This window comes from Rhinatrema bivittatum, chromosome 16, assembly GCF_901001135.1.
Source record: "Rhinatrema bivittatum chromosome 16, aRhiBiv1.1, whole genome shotgun sequence".
In the NCBI taxonomy this organism is placed as follows: Eukaryota; Metazoa; Chordata; class Amphibia; order Gymnophiona; family Rhinatrematidae; genus Rhinatrema; species Rhinatrema bivittatum.
Genome location: NC_042630.1, coordinates 38483421 through 38498852, shown reverse-complemented (window position 1 = coordinate 38498852; position 15432 = coordinate 38483421). Strand labels below are relative to the sequence as shown.

Below are 15432 nucleotides of genomic sequence, written 5' to 3'. Positions count from 1 at the left end.
GACAAGGGTCCCCACCCTGGAATGCCCCAAGTTGGCCCTCACTGAGCCAGCTAAGTGGCACAGAATATCAGGCCCCACTGATTTAATCAGGAGGTTCAGAGGCAAGGCTGCAGCTTCAGCGGCATCACAATAAACATTAACCAAATTCTCTTAGGTCATCTGGAAACCTCTTCCCCTGTGCGAGGAGAAATACCCCAAAGTGCTCCTCCGTTCTCCACCCTGGCAGACTCCGTTACTCCCCTGACATCTCCGTGATTTTCATCAGTTCATTCCCATTAACTCTCTCCTACAAGGGTCTTCATTACTCACATCCCCCCACTAAGCAATTCACATCAGTGCTCATTCATTTAATAAAAAAAGGTTACGCTGCTCATCTCGTCAGGACAGGTAACTCCATGTCCTCCTTGTATCCATTTCTGGCAACCAGGAGTGACCACAGCTTGGGAAACAGCCAGGACAGATGGAGCCAGGCTCTGGCTGCTTCCACACTCAAACTTTATTTACAAAAAAACCCACAAAAGTACAGAACAAGAGGCTGCTTATCTTTGCAGACCTTAGTGGTTCAAAGCCCTTAAACGTAAGTGGTAATCTATACAGCAGCTTCCTGCCTGGGCCCTGCCTGCTTATCCTGTGCCCAACGAACCTTCCTGGACCCAGAATCCCTTGCTGGGTCGGTGCTGAAGGAGGCCCAGACCAGATAACTGGGGTCAGTCCTTTCAGGTGCTCCGAGGGAGTTTCCTATACACTCCCTCACGCCATCTCTTTCAAGCAGTAGACATGTTTTTGTTAGTTTTATACAGGATTTATGTTTTATTGCACTGTACATCGCTTAGTCTGATTGACTCGTTTGAAGCGTTTCATAAGAATGAATCAAGAGTAGCCAAGGATTTCCCCAGCTATCATCCCCCCCCCCCCACACACACACACCTCAAGACCTCCTCTTCTCCAGGGCTCCCACTGATGGTGGCGCCCCTGGCCACTCCTGCACTCTCAGGACCCAGGCCAAGTCCTGTGGCTGTTTCCCTTGCAGGGAGAAACATTACTGCAGCCTCGGGTCTTTCTCCTTGAAGAAATCCTTTCCTTAAGGAGGCATCCCAGCTCCTCCCCCCAAACCTCGAACACGGTCTTAAATAAGAAGATAAGAACATGCCATACTGGGTCAGACCAAGGGTCCATCAAGCCCAGCATCCTGTTTCCAACAGTGGCCAATCCAGGCCATAAGAACCTGGCAATTACCCAAAAACTAAGTCTATTCCATGTAACCATTGCTAATGGCAGTGGCTATTCTCTAAGTGAACTTAATAGCAGGTAATGGACTTCTCCTCCAAGAACTTATCCAATCCTTTTTTAAACACAGCTATACTAACTGCACTAACCACATCCTCTGGCAACAAATTCCAGAGTTTAATTGTGCGTTGAGTGAAAAAGAACTTTCTCAGATTAGTTTTAAATGTGCCCCATGCTAACTTCATGGAGTGCCCCCTAGTCCTTCTATTATCCGAAAGAGTAAATAACCGATTCACATCTACCCGTTCAAGACCGCTCATGATCTTAAAGACCTCTATCATATCCCCCCTCAGTCGTCTCTTCTCCAAGCTGAACAGCCCTAACCTCTTTAGTCTTTCCTCATAGGGAAGCTGTTCCATTCCCTTTATCATTTTGATTGTCCCTCTCTGTACCTTCTCCATCACAACTAGTCCCAATAATACTCTATGTAGAAGTCACGCAGACACACACCAACAGAAACCAATAAACTTTCCACCTAGAATCTTCCATTCTTTAACATACACAGTTTGTTTACCATTCCCTATGCTATCCAGCAGCTAACAGTAATTGCCTTACCAGTATTTTCCCATTCAAAACATCATCAAACCATTTTCAACGTCCCTTACTACCTCTGCTCCAAATTAGTTTCAGCAAATTCACCACATGCTGACAATTAAACACACACACATATGTACATATACAGTACATACACGAGATCAACCAAACAGTGCTAGAAAACGTTTGGAAAAAAAGATTTGCATCCAATTACAATAGAAGGGCTGCTCTGGTGACCTTCCAGGTTACACCCAGATGTTCAGCCTTGTCTTGTGATAGTGCTGGACCCTTCCTAGCGCCCTCTGTTAAGCCCAGGACTGCCCCAGGTCACTTGGAAGGATGCTGGATTTTAAACATCGTAACCAGCATTTCAGTAGCCTTAATCTAAATGCAACCCCCCCTCCCCCCAGCAAGCATGGGAGGGGGCATTTCTATAAAAGGTTTCATAGTTCATTCAATATCATCCCATGGATTGGGATGAGGGGTGGGCGGGAAGGCCGTAGCAGAGACCACATCCCCTTAGCTAGCAAAAGGCATCTGTCAGCCCCCTCCTGCAGACAGTTTAACAGTCCTCCTGTAGCCCACACAACAAGTTAGCCGGAACAGCTCGATCTGGAAGGGAAAAGAAATGACATTAAATCGTGAGGTGTTATTTCCACTCTCACTGTTTTCCTCCCTATCAGCTTTTTCTTGCCTGCACTGCGTCTATGTTAGGTAGCCCCGCCGCAGGGCACACTCTGTGTTTCTTCCCTGACCTTCAGGTCCCTGGCTATTCTGGCTTTTCCAGTGTCAGATACCGCCCAGTCAGTCTGGCAGAGAATAAGCAGGCTGTGCCCTTTCTCCTTCACAGGCTAGCAAAGATAAAAGGGCAAATATTCACTGTATATAACCATCCCTGCAGTGCCAGAGTTTCCCAGTGGTTCTCAACCCTGCCCTTGCTGATTTGGTTTTCAGAATCTCCACACTGAACATGTAAGAGGTCCGCATACCCGATGTAAGCAGGTCTGTCTCGTGCATATTCACTGAGGAGATCCTGAAACCCAGACCAATTAGATATGCCTCCAGTATAGGAGATGAGCCATGCCGAGTCAGACCAAAAGCCGATCAAGGCAAGAATCCAGCCTCCGACAGTGGTCAATCCAGGCCAAGAGTACCCAGTAGGATCCCAAAGAGTAGAAGTCCTCGTTGCTTACTCTCAGGGATAACTGGTGGCTTTCCCAAGTCTACCTGGCTAATAATGGTTTATGAACTGTGTATCTACGAATTTCTCCAAATCCCTTTTAAACCCCAGTACGCTAGATGCCTTCACCACATCCTCCAGCAACAAAATTTCACAGCTTGATTGTGCATTGTATGAAAAAATACTTTCTCCAATGTGTTAGTTTCATGGAGAGACCCTTTGCTTTAGTACTATTTGCGGACAGGAAATACCTGCAGTACCTGAATGTAATCCGCTTTGAAGTGCCGAAAAAAAGTGCGAAAAGCAGAATATAAAAATCTAAATAAATAAATAAATAAATCTGTTTGAAAAGGTAAATAACTGTCCCCTATTTATCCGTTCCACCCCATTCGTGATTTTATAAATGTCAATTTGTTTCCTCTCAGTCACCTCCAAGCTGAAGAGCCTTAACCTGTTCAATCTTTCCTCATAGGGGACTCGTTCCATCCCCTTTATCATCTTGGTCGCCCTTCTCTGTACCTTCTCTGATTCTGCTAGATCTTTCTTGAGATGCGGTGACCAGAACTGCACACAATACTCAAGATGAGGTCGCACCATGGAGCGACACAGAGGCATTATGATATTCTCTGTTTTATTCTCCATTCCTTTCCTAATAATCCCGAGCATTCTATTTACTTGTTGACCGCACTGCCCACCAAACTGAGCATTTCAAAGTATTGTGCACAATGACTCCAAGATCCTTCTCGTGATTAGTGATGCTCAATATAGAACCCTGCATTATGTACCTGTAATTGGGCTCATTTTTCCCTATGTGCATCACTTTGCGCTTGTCCACATTAAACTTCCTCTGTCATTTACATTCCCAATGCCCCAGTCTGTCAAGGTCTTTCTGAAGATCTTCATAGTCCACTCTTTTTTTTTTTTTAATAACAACTTTGAATAATTTTTGTGTCCTCTGCAAATTCGATCGCCTTTTTTCAGATCATAAAAAGTTAAACAACGCTGGCCTCAGGACAGATCCACGGGGGCACGTCACTATATGCCTTTCTCCATTGGGGAAAACTGACACTTAGTCCAACTGTCTGTTTCAAATCGCGGAACCACTTACCAGTCTACCACAGGACACTGCCTCCAATTCCAGGATTTTGTAATTTCCTGAGGAGTCTCATGGGGAACTTTGTTAAATGCCTTCTGAAAATCCAGATACACTGTATTGACTGGCTCACTTTTATCTACATGTTTATTTACACCCTTCCAAAAATTCTAATAGATTGGTAAGGCAAGATTTCTCTTTGCTGAATCTGTGTTGGCTCTTCCCATTAAGCTATGCCTATCCCTACAACCCTCCAACCCCCACCTGCCAAGTTCACGCTACACTCCTCCATAATGAAACGCGCCTTCTCTACAGCTGGTCCATCTCTCTGGAACTCATTACCATCAGAATTACGACAGGAACAATGCCCGAGTACATTTAGAAAGAATCTGAAGACTTGGCTTTTCAGACGAGCCTTTCCTTAATCGGAGGCGGCACTAACACATCATCCTCCTCATCAGTTCACCAACATGCTGTGATCAGCCTTTCATTAAGCTACTTTTACAATTTAATGTTCCCTGTATTCAGAATTCTAGCACCCCATTTCCCCCAGGCATTCCCCCCTTATTTTTCCCCTCCCCTCCCCACCCTCTCTTAAGTTAGGAGCCAAGTTCTAACTAACTTCTGTCTAGATTCTGGAATTTTTCTGGTTACTCCTCCTGTTATTTGTAATCTATTTATTTATATATGTATACATCTATTTATTAATTTATCTTGTTTACTTGCCTTGTTATTTGTAACTTTCCCAGGTTATGTTTGATGTAAACCAGCGTGATAAGACTTTTTGTCCTGAACGTCGGTATATTAAAAAGTACTAAATAAATAGCATCTACCATTTTGCCCAGCACTGATGTCAGGCTCACTAGTCTATAGTTTCCCAAATCATCCCTGGAACACTTTTTAAAAATCGGTATTACAATGGCCACCCTCTATTCTTCAGGCACAGGGGCTGATTTCAATGATAGGTTACAGATTGCTAGTAACAGGTTTGCAATTTCATATTTCAGTTCTTTTAGAACTCTGGGATAAATACCATCTGAACCTGATGATTTGTTAAATCTTTAGTTTGTCAAGTTGCTCTATTACATATTCCAGTTTCACAGTTATTTGCTGAAGTTCCTCTAAATTATCACCTTAAAAAATTACCAGTGTGGGTATCTTAGAAATAAAACATTAAGAAATTTTATATTCTTATCTATTCTCCTCATCTGGACCTGCCTTCCATTTCTTTAAAGATGGATTTTTAAATTTTAATAGCCTCTTTCCCCTCACCATTTAACCGTGCTAGCAGTTGTTTGGTCTTCCTTTGACCTTTTTAATGCATTGAATACATTTTATCTGGGCTTCCAAGATGGCATTTTTAAATATTCTCCATGCTTCATGCAAATTTTGAACCCCTTGCTCCTTTTCAGTTTTTTCCAATTTCTTTAGTGTTTCATAGTCTCTTTTAAAGTTAAATGCTACTACAGTGATTTTAGTTGATATTCTCCTTCCAGTGAGGGTTGAGAACCACTGCTGCAGGGAAAGGACTGCTGACTCTGGGGGGACCTAATATCTCCTGTCTTCCCAGCCTCTTCTAGCAGGGATCGCCTCAGACAATGGTGTAGCTACAGAGTTTTCATGTACCACCCTCCCAGCATTCAGTCTTGGAATCACTATAGAGGTAGCAGCAGAGTGTAGACTGTTTCCATGTAATATTATTCCACCCCTCCAGCTCCCTTGCCAAGGTGCATGGGCCTTGCCTATTTGCTTGGGGTACGGCAGGTTGAGGTTCTTCATGATCTTGCAGAACTCAGACAAAGACTTTGTCAGCCGGGGGTTAAACTGCTTCTCTTCAGCCACCGTTGTCACTGTTTGCCCTGGAATTAAATAGAGGAAACACAGATCCTATCAATGCTGTCAATAAGGAAAGTCAGCTCTCCCTGCACATTTGTCCGGTCAGTAAGGCAAATATATTTATTTCAAAGAACTGGGACATCTCTGGACCCGGGCCCTGCCGCCACCCGTGCTGTACCTGTTCTGCGGGGGAGCATTTAGTGCGTGCGTGTGTGTGTTATTGTGTGCATGTGTTTAAGGGCAGCTTGCGCTGCTGCTGTCTGTGCTGTGCCTGTTCTGTGGTGGAGTGGTGTGGGGGAGGAGGATCTCTGTATTGCTGTTGCCCGAGCTGTACCTATCCTGTGGATAACTGGAAGATTTTCATTTGGAGAGCTAGGAATCGGCCCCTCTTGCTGTAGCACTACCTTATAGAGGGAGCGAGGTGTACCTGTGTAGTCGTGTGCAGGATACAGCTTGCACTCGTCTGGGAGGGATAGAATTTCTTCATGAACTGATCTGTATAACATCTCGGGATTCCCTGGTTGAAGACAGGAACAAGTATCAAACCATGGGGTAATTTTTAAGTCACATACTTTCTTAGACTGAGTTCCTGGATTATACGTAGCTTCTTGTAAAACTGACAAACATATTCTATGCATGAAAATACTAGAACGACACTGTAAAGTACATGAGCCCTGGGGTTTCCCAAAACACACACTCTCTCCCCTTCCACCCCACTAGGCCCGCTCCCCCCCCCCCCCCATCCCCCCCACACACACACATAAGGAATGACTCTCTCCCAGACCTGCTTACCCTGCTGGAAGTCAGTCCTGCCGCAGCCTCGGATGAGCAGAGCGTCTCCAGTGAAGGCCATGCTGTGGTCACTCAGGACGTAGGTGACGCAGCCACTTGTGTGGCCTGGAGTGGCTCTCACCTCCAGAGCCTGCAGGAGGTGGGACACAAGGCAGGGAATCATGACGGGATCCAGACACGGCCACACTGTGGTGCGGAATCAGTTAGGGCGTGCAAGGAACGCTCCGCGGATACTACGCAAAGCACGAGAAACCCGAGTCGCTCCCTGCTCCTCTTCACAAAGGACAAAACCCCAAGCCTGAGTTACAAATACCTCTCTCTTCTCTCTTAAAAGGGATAATCTCTCAGTAACGCAGTCCATCAAGCTGGTTAATGACAGACCCCCAAGCATGGCCTTTGAATCAAGTCAGTATCTGTGGTGCTGGGAGAGAAGAGGCTCTTTAGACGTGGGAGAAAAGGTGACGCCTGGCTCCAGGTCATCAGGAGCAGAGAGTCCTGGCTCAAAGCCCTTCAGGGAGTTCGCTCAATACAAAATTAGATATTAAAAAGGTCGATATTTGCGGATAAGGGCACAAAGGGGGAACAATTATTTGTTTGAAAGGGTTTCGTTATCCTGTCGGCACGGAAGGGTCTTTTTTTGGTATTGGCGAAACGTGCTACACTGCACTGCGCAGCTGGAGAACGTGGCCGGCGCTGCGGAACGCCACGGCCCTTCCCGCCTGCCTGGAATCGTTGCTCCTGTAGCATGATTCCCAAAATTTTACAACTGCAGGAGGCCTCCTCCTTTTCCGTCAATTGAGTTGAAGGGGAAAAAGACTCATCGGAGAAGACCGACCTGCCTACCGTATTCTCTGGTTTATAGTTTTACGGTTGTGAGGGTAGGGGGGCTGGGCAGAGAAAGGCAGAGGGCGCCCTTAATGTTATCATCGTGCTATCTCTGTTCTTGAGAGGGGGGAAAAATATGAAAACGTTGAGAGACTGTATCTGGTTGGGAGTGCCTAAGGAACCAACACACACTTGGCTTTTGTAATATAAAATTTCATGTAATAAAAAAGTTTAAGTAGAAGGTGTCGTTATTCAGCGCCACTCAGCCAGATAAATAGGGACTTCTCCGACTCAGTGGCAACGTCTGCATATTCAGCAGCCAGCACTTAGCTAGATAACTACTTATCCAGGTAACGAGTTAGCCTGCTAAATGGTAGGAATGTAGCTGGAAAGAACTAACTCAGCTAACAATCAGATAACTGGCAATATTCCCAGCGGCACAGCCCAGGAAACAGAACAGCCAGGACTGACCGATGGCCACTTTCCATGTGGCTTTTACCAGGATTTCCAGCCATTTCCCAGGTCGTCGGGGACAGGTTGAAGCAATCCTGAGTTTGCTCCAGTGCATCTTGGGGCTTGTAGTTCTGGCTTCTCTTATAGGGGAGCCACAATGCCCTAGATGCAACAGAGGTAAAACCCAGCCTGGCACAGTGCCTGTCCCTACTAACCTGGCATCATCCAGTCACTCTGCTGTAAGGGGAAGGCACAACGCCGCAGTTTCAGAGCTGCCACGTGACAACCCCCCATACACACACCACCACTACCACCACCTTAAGGAGAGAGGCTTTTTGGCCATTCTTGGTTTTCAAACTCATATCCCAGTGCACTGTGGGATTTGCAGTCCCTGCTTCAACCATTTGAAGTCAGCCACGGCACATACCAGAATGCATCAGGATGGGGGTCGTCAGAAATCCAGGACTGGCTGAAGGTTTCCTGCCTGGAGCTGTGTCACTTGGCAACTCTGCGGTTTCTGTCCCTTTACGCCAGCTTTCGGCCTGACGGTCTCCCTAACCTTGGGCTCGTCAGTGGTTGCGTTACCAGATGCCGCCGCGGTCATCAGGGACAAACTGAGCCAGGCCTGGTTCTGTTCTCATTGTTTTCAGTGGGGAGGAGAGAAGGGGGGGGGGGGGTGTGAGAGCTAGGACTGGCTCAACTTATCCTTGATGACCTGGAGCCATCTGGCAACCTTAGAACTGCTTCACGCTGACAGTGGGATTTTCCTAGCATCCATCCCAAAGCAGTCTAAGGTTTGTCCCTCTTCCCATGTTAATAAAGGTGCGAGGCTGCAGCAGATTCCTTACCATGCCTCCAAACTTCACTGTGTCGCCGGCCTGAATGTAAGTGTCGGCCTTGCCGCCGCTCTCCCTGGACAGCACGCTGCGACACCCGGGGATCTTCTCCTTCAGCCTCCCGGAGCCCGTCACGTGATCAGCATGGACGTGTGTGTTGGCTGGAAAGCAAGAGCCCGGTCACGTTAGCAAGCGGCGCGCATCCTCGCATTCGCCAGAAAGGCCAGAAAGGCGCCAGAGGTCCGGGAGCCAAGCTCCGAGTCCGAGAAAAAAAAGACTCTTTGGCGCCCGTTCCTCAGGCCACATGGAGATTCCCGTGGTCATGGTGGGCACCCCCTGCCAGCTTCAGCCCTGTGAGCAAGTCACCATGCGTGGCCATCCGCCGTGGAGGTGGCTGCGCACACGTTTCTGAAGCGCACTGGGATCTCGTGTGTGTGCGTGTGTGTGTAGCGGGGCGGGGGCAATGAACGGTACCATATAAATCAACCCCCTCCCTATGGATAACAGATGAAAGTCTGCAACACTGTCAGGAACCAAAATAGCAAATACAAAAGTGCATTAGTCCACCAGAACCTATTTTAGATAAAAGAAAGTTTAGGGAGAAATGGGGCATGAATGTCAGATTAGAATAAAAATACAGGTTTCCCGGATTACTAACGTGTCCCCGAGAAAGCCCCGAATGCTGGCATTGTTAAACACGTGTTGCTCTTGTAAAAGTATCAGCTCTAGCCAAATGTTGTGCGTATTTCCTCGTTACTAGAACGTCCGTAGCAGTGATGCATTTACATCTGGAATCCATACTGCATGGGATTTTCTTTTTTTTAATCACCCCCCTTCCCCATCTCCCCTGCCCCCAGCAGCTTCTTCCAGTTCCTCCAGGATTCACCCTGTTGGGATGGGGGGGTTGGCAATGAATTCCTTTCTAACTCCCCCCCTCCTGCCGTCCTTGGTCAGGGAGCACGGCTCCACGCGTAAGCTGGCGGGCCCGGGCCTTGAGCCTGGACTGAGAAAATTGCCCATTCAATCCTACTCTCTGTTTCCTGTCTTTTAGCCAGTTTGTAATCCACGAAAGAACATCGCCACCTATCCCATGACTTTTTACTTTTCCTAGAAGCCTCTCATGAGGAACTTTGTCAAACGCCTTCTGAAAATCCAAGTACACTACATCTACCGGTTCACCTTTATCCACATGTTTATTAACCCCTTCAAAAAAGTGAAGCAGATTTGTGAGGCAAGACTTGCCCTGGGTAAAGCCATGCTGACTTTGTTCCATTAAACCATGTCTTTCTATATGTTCTATGATTTTGATCTTGAGAATGGCCTCCACTATTTATCCCGGGGAAAAGAGGAGAGCGAGCTGAAACCTGCACCTGCATACAACAGCGTCAGTCCCAGCTCCCTGATCAGACGGACATCTCTCTCCACCGTCTCCAGAACTGGGTCGATGATCACAGCCTCCTTGGTCTCCGCATCAGCCAGGAGGTAACTGTAGGTGGAGCTTTTCTGCTCAAACAGCTGTGGGAAGAGAGGGAGAATGATAAATAAGATCGGTGCAGGGTCAGCGGCTTTGTCTGTGACACAAATAGGATCCAGCTGAGCCCTGGCCTCTCACAGAGCTCCCAGGCTCAGAGAGCCCGCCTGCATCCTTGTGATGACCGATATATCACGATACGGCAGGCAGCACCACAGCTTCGCAGTATTATATCACGATATGCTCTGCACCAAACGCGAGGCTTTCCTAAACCAGGAACAGGACCCAAGGAGGGCGTAAGAGCACGTTAAAGCCACTGCACTGTTCACAGGGCTGTTGTGCATGCAGAGCAGGGGCATGGGGCATAGCAGGGAGCCCGCTGGCAGGAAGCCAATTCTGCTCCGCGCCTCCATCTCAACAGTGGAACGTGCACGGACCCGCCAGCAACAGGAAAGGTCTGTGTACCTTCAGATCCTGCATTCCCTGGACAGGGGGTGAGGTCCGGGTTAGGGGAAAGAAACAACCTGCTTTCACCATGGACACTGGTGCAGCAGAGTTTCAGGGCAAGCAAAAGAAGCAAATCAGCCTGGGCAGAGCTGACAAGTTACCCAATTCCAGGAAGGAGATTTTAGGCCAGTCCGGGGTTTCTCACAATGCCATTCTGGTGCCTTCTGGTACCTGCAGTGCTGTTTTCAATGGGTAGAATCAAGGACTACAAATCCCACACTGCACTGGGATGTAAGTCCCTCCTGGAACTGGGTAACTTGGCAGCTGAGTCTGGCTCTTAGACCATATTATGCAACTCCAGCTCATGAATATTCGTGGCAGATATCTTGGCACCCAGAGCTGGTGGGGGCTATTGACGTCCCACTTTGAAAATGGCAGCCCTGACCTACAACAGTGTGGTTCTTAGTGGCCTTGCCAGGCGGATCCAGTCCTGGGTTTACTCCATTACATCTCTGGACCTGTAGTTCCCATTTCTCTGCAATCAGCAAACGTCATGCAGGAAAACCAGGAACGGATCCGCCTGGCAGGGCAAACCTGGGTCAGGTGGCAGTGCTTCTGCAATGCATTCTGGGATAGGCGCCGCTCTGGTATTCTCAGGGGCCACACTGGCCATGGCGATAAAGAGAGGATTGACTCTGGTCGGCGTGCTCCCAAGTCACCTGGTTCCCAGAGAGATGACTTCTGGCCGTGCCTCTTCTGTTTGACATCAGTACTGCATCAGAGAGGGGAGATCAGAAAGCCAGGACCAACCGCAAGCCTCGGTCGCGCCCTCTCCCATCTCTGCTTCTTCCACAGACTCTGGCTAAAGCAGGGCTTCCCAGACTGTGGGGGTCACGCGTCCTTCAGCTGGGGGTCACAAGGGCCTCAAACAGATGCACGCTTCAGATGCCAGAAGCTGTTTGCAGCGTGGGGCCTGCGAGCCAGCACACACTCACAGGTCCAGCGGTGGCCCTGACCCAGTGCTGACTTTCACTACTAACGCTGCTGCTGCTGGCACATCACAGTCGTGCTTAGGACCGGCCATGAGGAGAGGAGAGGGCTGAACGTGCATGGGGCCCATGAAGGCCGCCATAGTTCCCGTTCCCTCACCCACCACTGAATCTACCCGTGAGAAATGTTATGCCTGTCATTAGTCTGCCTCCTCTTCTCACCAATTGTACCCTTGCTAATTTGTTTTGGTCATCCTTTGGGGGTCATGTGAATTTTTGAGTGCTAAAATGGGGCTCACATTGGCTAAAAGTTTGGGAAGCCTGGGGCGGGAGGTAGCCATGTAAACTATGCTGCCACTTAGATAGCTGGTGCCTGTGGCAGCTCTGCAGATGCCAAACAGAACTCCCTAATATGACCAATTCCTTGTAAATAAACCTTGCTCTCCTCCGGGAAGGTAGGTCCCGTGTGGTCTAATTTACAACAAGAGGGCTTGTGCTGTGGTGTGAGAGGGGATCCTCCCTTGTAATAATTAAACCTGGGAGACTGAGCTGAGTCGGAGCCCCAGCAGCGTAGCCAAGGCAGGGACGGAGAGATGAGGCCTCCTCAAACTCAGGCTTATCTCGCCTCAGCAGATCAGCGACTTCCCAATACAGAATATATCTTACTACAGACATCTCTGGGCAGACCGGATGAGCCAGCTGCTGTGTGAGTGGAACTCCTCTCCCATTACAGGCATTCTACTGACACCTCATGGCTGCTGCTGGTACTACAGCCTCTAATTAATCCGTTACAGCATCACTGCTTAACATTTCATTAGCGCTACTAGGCGCACCCGAGTCCCTGCTTCACGGTGCTCACACCGACACCCTGTGGCCACCACTGGTTATTGCAAACTCTGATTAATCCGTATTAGTGATTCCACGTGGTCACTATTGGTACTGCAGCTGCCCTATTCAAATAATAATAATAATAATAATCTGCTGTGCTCACACCTCGTGTCTGCTTCCAGTTAGCACAGCCTCTACTGACACCATGTGGTTACTGCTGGTACTGCCTGCCTCCTGACAAACACACACACACACACACAGGTACGCTGACAGGACAGAGATGTCCTATTCGGTTGTCTTGAGAAGTAAGCCATGGGCCTCGTGTACCCTGCAATGCCTCGTTCTCCCTGAGCTGGAGATGGAACTGCGTGTGAATGACACGATGCACCCAGGAAAAGCACAAAGCAATTCACTGTCTCCGGATCCAGCCAGCCCAGCACCAGGATGGGACAGCAATGTATGGTTCGTAGATATTTGGCATCAGCCGTTTACCTTGAAGGGGTGAGGCATTCCCAAATGCTCCTTGACGAGGCCTAATCTCCCTCTTATTAGGCTAAACCTTGAGCTGTTTCCCGCTTTCCCCCTCCCAAGAGCTGTGGAATCCCCGGGCCTCCGAGCCTTTGAGTTGGAGATGAGAGATAACGCCCCCTCTCCCCCGTATAATCTCCCCAGCGAGAGCTTTCCAAGGCTGGCACGTGCTGTACAGCGAGGGAGCTGCTTCTGGCCAGTTTCGTCCATCCCTATGCAGCACAATCTTTGCAGGTCTAGTGGCAGGCGCGGCGGGGGAAGGAAGTCTGACAACATATTTCTGTTACAAGCTGAGTCACAGTGAGCCAGCACCGTCACAGAATTACAGATCATTCGCCTCCTCCTCCATCCTGCCCACCGGCCTCACCCATTCCACCCAAAACCAAGAGGGACCCTCCCCCCCCGGCCTTCATGCCCAGCATCCTGTTGGAAACAGGATGCTGGGCTTGATGGACCCTTGGTCTGACCCAGTATGGCAATTTCTTATGTTCCCCACCCTGCTCGATGAGTTTCAGGTTTTGCCGGAGACTCGGATGTGTTAGTTGGAGTCTCAGCTCCAGCAGAAATGCAGGGCTCAAAGGACAGAGAGTCCCGCGGAAATGATGGCGACTTGGAGGTCAAGTTGTCAGGGATGTCGGCCCCAATCGTTCAAGCAGGCCATCGACGGCTGCTGCTGCGCCTCTCACGCACCTGCAATTTCCAAGTTCCCCTTCCTCACCCAGCCAGACCTTGTCCGTTCTCCTGCGGGAAAGCACATTCTCCGTGTGGATCAAGGCCAGGGTTTCCACCTACCTCCATGCCAGGCTCACCTAAATTCTGATTTTGCCCCAGTGCATGCATGGAATTGTAGTCCTGGTTTTAGTTCATAAGGGGTTGGGGGGGAGAGAGGGCAGGTTTCCCAGCTAACCTGGGCATCTTTATATGCGCTGCACTTTCCACGGGCTGCTGGGACCGCTGTACCCAGGCTGATAATTAGCCAGACTCATGAGGACTGCAAGGGATAATTAGTTTTGTTTGCCCAGGAGCTCCCACTTTATAACAGGTTGGTTACATTTTTTTTTAAAGAACCTGGGACCAGCATTTCTCAACGGCCCTCTCAGAACGGTTGAGATAAAAAAAAATAAATACATACAAATAAAAAAGCACAGAGCTTTGCCCAGCAGCAGGTACGGCGAGCCAACACCTCTTATATCATAAGAGACATTCATGGTAGTATTACTCAGTATTCTAACCAGCCAGCCTACGACGATGTCTCTTCAGGTGCCAGGGCAGTAGCATGCGAGTTAGGGGGCCGGATGACTTGAGTCAGTCCCGATAGTACTCTCAGTGCATGCATGCCTCCGATTTCCCTGGAAAGTCGTGGTTAGAGCTGTGAACCTGGGAAGCAGGGGTTCAGATCCTAACCCAAGGCAAGTCACTCCACCTTCCCCTGATATAAAGTTAAATTGTAACTGGGAGACAGGCACATGCCTACAGTACCTGGATGTAATCTGCTTTGAAATGTCACGAAAGGCAGAAACTGTGTCCACAGATGCACTGTGGCAAAGCCCAGCCTGTGCCTCCCGGTGGGGGGTGGGGAAGGGGCTTATCCGCTCACCTTCCCGACCTCTTCTGTTTTGCGAGGGATCCCTCGCCTCTGCCCCAGGCTCTTACCTGCCTGAAGATTAATCCTGCTGCCATGGCCAGCGCTGCACTTCCTCCTCTCTGTTTGCAGCCCTGGCCAGGCCCCTCCTCTTCCTCCTCCCAGCCCGCACTCGGGCTCCCCCCCGGGCCAAACCTTGCTCCGCCTGCAAGTGCTGGATAGTGCTTTGCATCTGATTCATCGCATTTCTTAAAAAAAAAAAAAAGGTCAAATAAAGAAATAAAGCATTGTTGGTGTTCTGTGTCCTGTTCGTCAGACTTGGGGATGGTTTGGAGCTCAGAATAAAAAACCTGCCTGCATGACAAAAAACAGACAGATATTAGCATGGAGGAGGAGTTCCTCTTCCCAACCTGTCCTGGGGACACCATTGCTAGTCTGGGTTTCAGGATATCCGCAAGGAACCGGGGCCTCCACTTCTCCCTAGCCCTGCAGGCTCCTCTTCTTGTTACAAAATGAATTTTGTTTTGTTTTTTATTACTGAAACCTCTGGTAGAAAATCCCACTGCCCTTCAATGGATGGAAAAGGTAATTTCCACACCATTTCAGCCTGCTCGCTTGACATTTATTGAAAGGTGAAGACAAGCTGTTGAGACTCAGAAGGGACCACAACGGCTACAACTTTCAACACTGCGGCCCACCCTGGGTTTCAAAGTAGCAGCAAAGCCAATCAAGATCCATTGCGGCACCGCCT

The 15432-nt window shown here is 48.8% G+C and overlaps 1 protein-coding gene across 1 annotated transcript; it reads right to left on the bottom strand.

Annotated features, from left to right (window-relative positions):
- Positions 1-1575: 1575 nt before the first annotated feature.
- Positions 1576-12491, bottom strand: LOC115078682 (persulfide dioxygenase ETHE1, mitochondrial-like). Its single transcript, XM_029581651.1, has 7 exons — positions 11474-12491; positions 10207-10351; positions 8849-8997; positions 6723-6852; positions 6358-6447; positions 5837-5953; positions 1576-2433 (listed from the first exon to the last, which is right to left on the bottom strand). The coding sequence occupies exons 1-7, from the start codon at positions 11519-11521 to the stop codon at positions 2384-2386; spliced, it is 729 nt and encodes a 242-aa protein (XP_029437511.1). The 5' UTR covers positions 11522-12491; the 3' UTR covers positions 1576-2383.
- Between the last annotated feature and the right edge of the window lie 2941 nt (positions 12492-15432).